Genomic DNA, 9,051 nt, shown 5'->3' with positions numbered 1-9,051 from the left:
CTTCTTCTTCTTCTTCTTCTTCTTCTTCTTCTTCTTCTTCTTCTTCTCTTCTTCTGCTTCTTCTTCTTCTTCTGCTTCTTCTTCTTCGTTTTAATGGCAACCTAGGAAGTAGTTAGTTGCAGAAGAAGAGCGATATGGAGCTGCTTCATTGACCCGGTAGCGCCCTCTGCTGGCCAAAATAAAAACAATGCGAGACTTCCAGCACGTCAGTTTTGCTTAAGGCAAGATAATAAACTACTTTTTCAACAACTTTTTTCTAAACTATTTATTTTAACGTAAAAATGACAGAAGGCCTATTGTTTGGCACCTTTTCATATCTATGGCATTTTACTGTAAAGAAATTTCACTTTTCAGACGCACTGTCAAATATGTGAATGTTTGCACAGTATCCACTGGGTGGCGCCACATAGCCGGCAGTTATTTTTGCTGTGGCGCAAAGGCTGCTGGGAAGTTTTCTCTCAGGAAGCAGCATGAGCAGATAAACAACCTGACATCCGACATCACAGAGGTAAATGTGTCCTAATGAGAGGCATTCTGCATGTAAATACACATTATAATATACATTTACGAATTGTGTATTAAGTCGTGTGGTGTTGTTCATTTATTGCTCGGTGAAAACATTGTTTTTGTTTTTTCAAGATGTCAGCATGTTCCCTCGTTGCTCTTAACGCATCAACAGTCGAGTTTTAGAGCTAGTTCACATTCACTTACGCAAACAGTGTTTAACCTTACTATGAAAGAGCTCTTACTCATGTCAGTTTATCTTTATTTGTTTGAATATGTTCATAAATTTCAGGCTTACGGATGGCTTAATGTTATCAGTTAGCAGGGAGATCCACAGTGGTGCAGGCATATCAACAAACATGGTAAGTAAATGGAGTCTTCAGCTTGGTGATAAGTAATGATACATCAAATCTGCACAGGGAATGATTTTATAGTTACATAGCCCCACTGTCATAGTCTCATGACCCTGTTGGGACATTTTACTTGTATGACACTGTGGTGCAGAGTTACTACCACAGCATGTGATAATTTAAATGCTTTTTTAAGTACCATCAGTGTGCAAAAGTGCTCAGTATACCTTCAAATTAATCTAAAACTAGCAGATTTTAAATAAAAAAAAAAAGTGAGACTACAAATAATATGAAACTAAGCCTAACAACTGATCTTTCTCATTGGCAGGAGGACATAAGCACAGTGATGTCCTGGTTTTCCAGCCCTGTGTACAGCCGTTATTGGCAGCACTACCAGCAGGCTATGGCCTGGCACCAGAAGCACAGGCGTGCCTACCGAAAGGCCCTGGAGGCTGCCTACGGCCCCGGTTACTGCCAGGAGCAACATCCCAGCAGGCACCAGCGCTATGCCGACTGGCACGCCGGAGAAAGCAACAGCGAGGATGGGGACGAGGGGAGCAGCTCGGACAGTGAGATCGAGTGTGACGTTAGCAACATGGAGATCAGTGAGGAGCTGCGGGAGTACTTCGCTGAGACAGAGAGACACAGAGAGGAGCTGAGTAAGAGAGCAGGGGGTGTAGGTGTTGGTATGAACAAGAGGGGCAACCATATAAAGAACTTAAAAAAGTTAAAGATTGTGACAGTACTGCCTTGCATACTGATTAGAGGCTCTCCAAACTTCTCCATCACTTAATCAATAATAATTTGCTTTGCCTTGCGATGCACAATTGTAATCATATATAAGAGTTTCTGTTTAAAGTGAAGAGGCTGTCTGCTGTGTCCAAAAATAATCTGTTTTCCTGTTCTTCCAGAGAAGCAGCAGCAGATGGAGGCCGAGCAGCAGGGCAGCTACGTGCCGGCCGACCAGGACCTGCACTGCGTCTCCTGGCGAAGCACCGCAGCTCCTCCGTCCGAGCGGCCCGGTGAGCGGCGCGGGGCCGAGATGAAAAAGCTGTATGGAGATGAGGCGGCCAAGATCCTGGCCATGGAGGCCGCAATGCAGCTCACATTCGACAGAAACTGTGACTTGAAGCAGCCAAAGTACTGGCCCGTTATCCCACTGAAACTGTAATAGCTGTGGGCAGGGCTGATTTAGAGGAGATCCCTTCCCTGATCTCTGAGTGAGACGGCAGCTTTGTCGTGTAATGGATTGTGGCTGATGAAGCTGCTGATGTAGCACTAATGGTTTGGGTTAGCTGAGGGTTACAAGTTATTTTAAGCTCTGAAAAGTTGCATAAATTAGCTGAGGTTCTGCTTAGCCAGACACAGATGTCACTGACCTTTCAGCTGCTGCTCCAAATGGAAACTTGCGGCTGTGATAGTACATGAAATGTTTTTAATTTACTGCATAAAAACACTAGCACATAGTACTGCCCCAGATTTCTAGAAGTTTTCTCAGCCCGTTGATTTTTAGGATAAAAACCTCAAAGCAAGTGTCAGCTGAGGGTCAGAGGTACAGTAAAACTGCCCCTGTAGGTGATGTAAATCAGTTAAACAACACTGTGCCTGCTGTTTCCTCATGATCTGTTTTTTGTCTACCCCCCAGCCCTGCTGATGTTTCATGCTGCAGCAGCTCCTCTTATGCCTGTCATCTCAGTTTAAGCACAAAAACATTTTTCATCGTGCTCCTCTGTTCAAATTCAGAAGCGTTTCCTGCATGGCTGTGTCTGATCTTCCACTTTTCCTTCCACATACACACTGATTTGGCGTTTTTATTTCTAATCTGTGGCTCTCTGACATTTCATCGGGTTCAAAGGAGTTTGTGCGGATTATCAGGAGGGTGTCGACTATTCTCTTTTCATCTTGTGCATGCACTTGTTTTGGTTTTTTTTTAGACTGAAGGGTGTGTTTTTTAATATAAATTCTGTTTATAATAAAGTGTTATGTTTGGATAAAAACCTGCTTTGTCAGCTGTGATTTCTCGGTTAGCTCTCTGTGTAATGTGCTCTTGATTACATAACTGCTTTTCAGCTTTTGGGCAGTACATTTCTACATCCAAAAACTGGGCCAATATTAGATTTTAATGAAATTAAACATTTATGCTATTTTTAGATATCTCATTCAGCACTTCATTTGCATGCGCTGCACTGTGCATAAATATTTCTCAGTTCAGAGGAAGTAAAGCTTTTCTTGTCTACTGTTTCTTGGTAATGTGTAAGGATGAGCAAGCAGATGTGAGTGCAGCATCTTGTGCATAGAAGAGGACACACTGTGGTGAACAGGATGAGGCTCACATGGCGTTTTCAGCTTCGGTCACCGCCCTTCTGACCCTGTAAAATAAGGTCACTTATTCTGCAGAAGAGTGGCCCCTATAAGTTGCATTTTACTGTTGCAGGTGGTTTAGTTACAGTAGAGATAGTTACAGTTAGGTTGTTTGTCCAGTGGTTCCCAAGCAAGGGATTGGAAAGGAGTCACGAAATAAATCTGAAGGGTTGTGAGTTGACAGTGGGGCAAGAAAGAAGAAACACAAATTTGCATTAGTTACTTTTCTCTAATCTTTCAAAAAAAATGCTCTCAAGTACAGTATTTGAGTAAATGTACTTAGTTACTTTCCACCACTGCATGCAAGGACTTACAGTTGTACAATAACAGTAGTTCTTGTGCATTATGGAAATCAAACTGCATGAGTTTGCAGGACAACTTGTGTATACAGCAGAAGTGTGGACAAATGTGCATGCAGTCTATGATTAATTAACTTCTTATTGGTATGATAATAACAATATTAACAATAATAAATAATAAATAAGAATATGAAGTGTCAGTGCTCTGTAGCATGGAGAACCAATAAGGACATTGTTTGGAGTGTGTTTGGATTATTGAAGTGTGGTCCATTTCTAGCCCCGGTCGTGACGTCACCCTTCCCCTTCCACTCCCTTCTGTTGCCAAAACGGGACGTCCAGTTGTTTGCATGCAGCCGACCCTACATACAACCTGTGGACATCATCTGAGAGTTGGAGCCACTTTCTTTTTTCTTCTTTAGTCTCAGGGCCACAGGTTTTCCACAGCAGCTGAAACATGGGTAGGTGAACTGTCCTCATTTCATTCTTCTCTCTGGCGTTTTGTTTCAACACCACAGTGAAAGAAAGCGGGGGGCACTTTAATGTCTCTTTTTGTTTTTGTCTCCTCTCATTTGGATGCTGTCTTTTCTTTTTCCGGGTGTGTGCGCTCCGTGTGATGCAGGGAGGCTGGCGTCGCTGTGGTCGACTCCAGTTTGCATGTCTGCTAATCAGTTTAAAGGCTCAAACGAACAGTGTAAAAAGTGTGTTAAACTTCCACCCTGCATTTCTTTTCACCTATTGATGGCAACAAGAAAGCAAGAAAGCGCGTGCCGGGGGGGGGGGGTTAAAGTAGCTTCAAATATTAGTTTTGGGCATAATGGGTTAGTTATGAATGAGTGTGCATGATTATCTGCAGCAGCACGTGTGAGATGCCAGCCTATATCAACAGCAGAAAAATCCATTTATGTGTGTATGGAGCAGAAAATGCCATATATATATATATATATATATATATATATATATATATCTGTGTGTGTGTGTGTGTGTGTGTGTGTGTGCAGTGTGTCTGATTTCTGCGTGTTTGTGTTGCATGTCTCTGAACAGCAGGGTTTAAAGCTTTCAAAGATTAAGTCAAGAGCAAGGTCTTGACAAGCGATGGAGGAGCTCACAGTTCAGTAGTTTACTTTCAGAAAATATGCAACAGGTGCATATTTGCATGCTTCCCTACAGTGTTATACCTTCATAATATGAATACTAATTAAAAAAATAAAAAAATTCAGTGATGCTCCTGAGCAAAGCAGTTTTAGTGGTCAGTGATGGGGCATATTTTCAGGCAAATGTCTCCTGTTCCAAGGTAAAATGCGAGCTCGCCTGACTGCAGTTGCACATAAAGACTCACCTCGTCCTCCCCATGGCAACTCCTCGTGTGAGAGTTGGTGTTGATTGGATTAACAGGGAAATGATCCGCTCCCTCACTGTGGATTAAACAGGCTGGACAGGCTTGAAACACGGACGACAATTGCTGTTGTGTTTGGAAGCGGAGGCATGACGCAGGAAGTGCAGTGTTTTGTGCCTTTTCTTATTTTATTTTAACAAGCATTTATTCAGTGATATCGCAACTTGTTTTTGCATCGGAAGACCTGAGAGCACAAATCACAGCCAGGCACAAACTAGCCCAGATCTCTAGAGAGGTCCAAAACGAAAGGTTATGACTCCTCAAATAGGGTGAGACTTTGTATATGGTAAACATATTAATTCATGGGTGCATAGAGGTGCATGTTTACATTGATAACAGCAATCGTTCATGTATGAAAAGTCTGAATCTTGAAACCTATGAAATCTATAACCCGGTGATAACAAAGCTCATGTGACTCGTTTCCTTGTCCCCTTGTTAATTCTGCCAAACCCCCGTGCCAAACTTTTCTATGATGTTCGAGACCATAGAAAAGAGAACACTGGTTTCCAGTTTGTTAGGGAAGCTGTAACCAGACCAGAATGTCTTGGCAGAAGTTCAGCATTGTCTCTGCTTCTGTTTCACTGAAGGCTGACCTGAGGCCAGTAGCATTCATTTTGATCTCATTAGTCTGCTGATGCACAGGCGCCAACTTTTCCGAACATTTCTATCTCTATCCGTTACTTTTCTCCCTACCCTCCTCCACTACATCTCTCTCTTTGTCTCTGCCTCTCTCTCTCTCTCTCTCTCTCTCTCTCTCTCTCTCTCTCTCTCTCCCATTCATAACATCTGTTTCCAATAAGGCAGCAGGACTGTTTATCGCCTTCAGGCCGGTGAGAAGTTGAGAACAGACAGGATGTAGCCAAGTGACATGATTTACTGCGATGGGGAACCAGAGCCATTTTTCTGCAGGGAGCCATCATAAACTTCTCTTCTTTCAGCTCCACCGCTTTGCCTGTTATTCCCCCAAACTGCTACTTTTGTCTCATCATCGTCAGCATCATCATCCCATCTTTCATCTGCATCTGCTTCTCTCATCATCTCCCCGCTCATTGTCTTCATCATTATTCTTTCCATTTCCCTCCCGCCCTGACTATCCCCCACCACCCCCTCACCCCCACGCGTCCTCCTTCATGAATTCGCTCTTTGTGCTCCCTTTTTTCTTTTTTTCTTTTTTGCTGCAGTTCGTCTCCACTCGGCCGTATGTGGAAATTCATATCCTCTTGCATCCTCTCCTGTGGATTTGCCGCGCGACGATCTGCAGAATGGATTCTGAATGTAGCAGCCGTCAAGCAGATAGACTTCAAAGGCTGCAGATCTTAAAGGATTGTTTTATTCTGAAGGAATAAATGATCAATCAGCTGGGGAAAATGGGAGAAAGTGGAACGATCCACTGACCTGATTACAATAACAGCACACCAACAATTAAGACGCGTCATAATAGCCTGGGGATTGCAGAATACAAACTCGAATTAGTAGGTTTTTATTAATCTGCATATTAAGTTTGCAAGTTTGTGAAAGCTTGTATTTAAAGACAGGGGCTGCTGATATTCACATTTTGCACAAACACTACCTTAAACAGTGTACGAATGAAATACTTTTCCATACTCAGTGTGTGTGTTAATATGTAATGATGTATATATACTATAAAAAATACACACAAGATGAAACACATGCATATTGTGCAATTTTGATCAATTAACGCTTAAACAGAACTGCAATCCACAGTTTCCAACATTAACGAATGTTGAATTTTTCAGTTGTTAATTATTAGGAGTTGATATTAGAGATATGATGATAGGACTTTGTGGCAGCCTTTCAAAACTGTCTGTAAGTGTTTAATTAACTATGAAGGTTGTGGACCTAGAGAAACACTGGCATAGCTGATGGTTATTAGAGTTGAATTAAGATTGACAATCGGAATTAGCTGCCTTGAGTGTATTAGGATTTTGACTGAATGCCAAGAAAGACACGGAGAGAAGCAGTCGCAATTTTGTGAGGGCGTCAGTAAATAATACAGATAAGGAGAGAGGCACATTAAAACCCGAGAGGACTCAGGTGTGTGCTGGGGTTTGGTAATGGGCAGGGAGCCTTGACAAAAAGCAAAGGGAAAGCTGGGTAAACAGTCCGGTCCGAACAGAAAGAGGTGTAGCAAAGATAATAAGTTCAGTTTTATTCAAAGGATATGTTTATTATCACCGACTCCTGTCTCATAACTGCAAACCATTCCTCAGCTTCCACCCCGGTTGCTTCACAGTTAAAGGATATTTTCAACGTTAATCACGTCTTTTTTTTTCTTTTTTTTTAGAAAATGTCATCCATTTTTTTTTGTAGTTTCTCTGCAACAGGCATAGTTCTTCTTCATCTCTAACTTCTGCAGCATCTGTACTTCACCTCGTTAGTCTCGGAATTGATTTTGTGGTTTTACTGATCTCTAGCTTGGGTACCAAGCTATATCACAGAAACGCACCACCTGTGGTCCAGGCACTTTCCTCTTGGCAAAATCATTATTTGGCTTTCAGAAATAACCTTTTATTTTTTTGTTTTTGTTTCATAATACTGGCAGTTCTTCTATATGTACTATTGATTTTGATATTGATTTTATATTCTTATTCTTTATTAACCCTGTAGAGGAAACAAAGATTTCCAACGTGCAGCCATTCCTTCTATACACCCACTTCCCAACAACCTCGTATTTCCTTTCATATTTAGGCAACGATCAGCTTGTCCTCTCCCTGTACTGCATGGGAGCATTTTAAGCTCAGCCCAGTGGCTACTCTGATGTGTCAGAATCAGACGTTGTCGAGAAAGACCTGTTGCCATGGCGACGCGGCGATGCACAAAAGCTCCGAGGCAGGCATCATGCCAAACCTGGCACATGCGGACAGTCATACATCTGATTGCACAATCCCACACGGGCAAAAACAAATAGGCAATGTGTTAATATATATATATATATATATATATATACACACACACATGACCCAGAGACAGCAATGGATGGTCATTCTCCCTCACTTCCTCCTGCTGCTCTACCACCTCTGCAGTGATGATGATGATGATGATGATGAGCCCACCCCGCTTTGCATTTCCTCCACACACTGACTCATGAAGGGCTTGTATACTGTAGATGGAGGCAGTGCTTATCCCACATCGCTGCCGGCGAGTGCTGCAGTTCAGTACAGTAGGTCACAGGTGCAGCAGCTCCTGAGTCACATGACTCTTGCAGAGGTCACATGATGCAGGCAGGCAGCTTTGGAGAGGGGTGATGGTATATATATATGTGTGTTTGTGTGTGTGTTTGGGGTTGGGGTTGGGCGTGTGTGCAGTTGTTGGGATGACGACGACAACGTACCATCATGTGGAGCAGACTGTGGTCCAAATCTGGGCCAGCGGGATTAGCAGCTCGTCGGATAAATTGCTGGATGGAGGGGGGTGGTGGGGGGAGGGCTGTGTTGGTGTGTGTGTGTGTGTGTGTGTGCGTGTGTGGAGGTGTGTGTAGGTTAAGCCATCTGTATCTTTATTGACAGATATTGAAAATAAGGCATGATATATCAGAGATGCTCTCACTTTGATTCATACATGGTTTCAGTAGAGGGTAGGCGTTCAGTCAGGCATTAGGATTTGTGTGTGTGTGTGTGTGTGTGAGTGAGAGAGAGAGAGAGAGAGAGAGAGAGAGAGAGAGAAAGATACAGGCCAAAACAGAACCTCTGCTGCTACTAAAATCATTACACGTGAAAGAGAAACTTTGCAAGTGCAGGTGTTTCAGGCCGTACAGATGATGACGATGGAGCATGTTGCACTTCGTTTGTTTGAATTTGCATCAAAGTTGCCCATGTGCCTGCTTTGTGTTTCAGTTGTCAGTTGGAGAAAGACGCGGGGAGAGATGGAAAGAGGTAAAGAAAGAAAGAAACCTCTCAGCCGACAGACAAATCCCATTCTGCATTTCTTTGGAAAGTCCAACAGTTAGACTGACCTGAGTGAAGAAATATTCAACAGCAAGTGTTGTCGATATCTGTAGATCGAGTGTGTGTATGTTTCTGTTTGAGATTAACCTTTGCCAGCATCCGATGGTTCTGTTCAGGGATGAGAGTGAAGCGTCTCCTTGGTGACCGACGGTTGAGGGCGGGGCGGGGTGGGGTAGGGT

At 43.0% G+C, this 9,051-nt stretch overlaps 2 protein-coding genes across 2 annotated transcripts in view; both read left to right on the top strand.

Moving 5' to 3' along the window:
* Nucleotides 1-432: 432 nt before the first annotated feature.
* Nucleotides 433-2,840, top strand: gemin8 (gem nuclear organelle associated protein 8). Its single transcript, XM_022765577.1, has 4 exons — nt 433-508; nt 797-866; nt 1,183-1,513; nt 1,766-2,840. Exons 2-4 carry the CDS (start codon nt 813-815, stop codon nt 2,023-2,025), a joined length of 645 nt encoding a protein of 214 aa, XP_022621298.1. The 5' UTR covers nt 433-508; nt 797-812; the 3' UTR covers nt 2,026-2,840.
* Nucleotides 2,841-3,874: 1,034 nt separating this feature from the next.
* The window catches only part of LOC111236717 (neuronal membrane glycoprotein M6-b-like), a 31,981-nt gene continuing 26,804 nt past the window's right edge, over nt 3,875-9,051 (top strand). Inside the window, exon 1 of the mRNA XM_022765565.1 lies at nt 3,875-3,972. Within this exon, the coding sequence (XP_022621286.1) occupies nt 3,969-3,972 (4 nt within the window). The 5' untranslated portion in view covers nt 3,875-3,968. The remainder of the gene's footprint in view (nt 3,973-9,051) is intronic.

Source organism: Seriola dumerili, unplaced genomic scaffold (genome assembly GCF_002260705.1).
Source record: "Seriola dumerili isolate Sdu_G_001 unplaced genomic scaffold, Sdu_1.0 BDQW01000716.1, whole genome shotgun sequence".
Taxonomy (NCBI): Eukaryota; Metazoa; Chordata; class Actinopteri; order Carangiformes; family Carangidae; genus Seriola; species Seriola dumerili.
The sequence above is the reverse complement of the archived record's forward strand: the minus strand, read 5'-3'. Positions and strand labels throughout refer to the sequence as shown.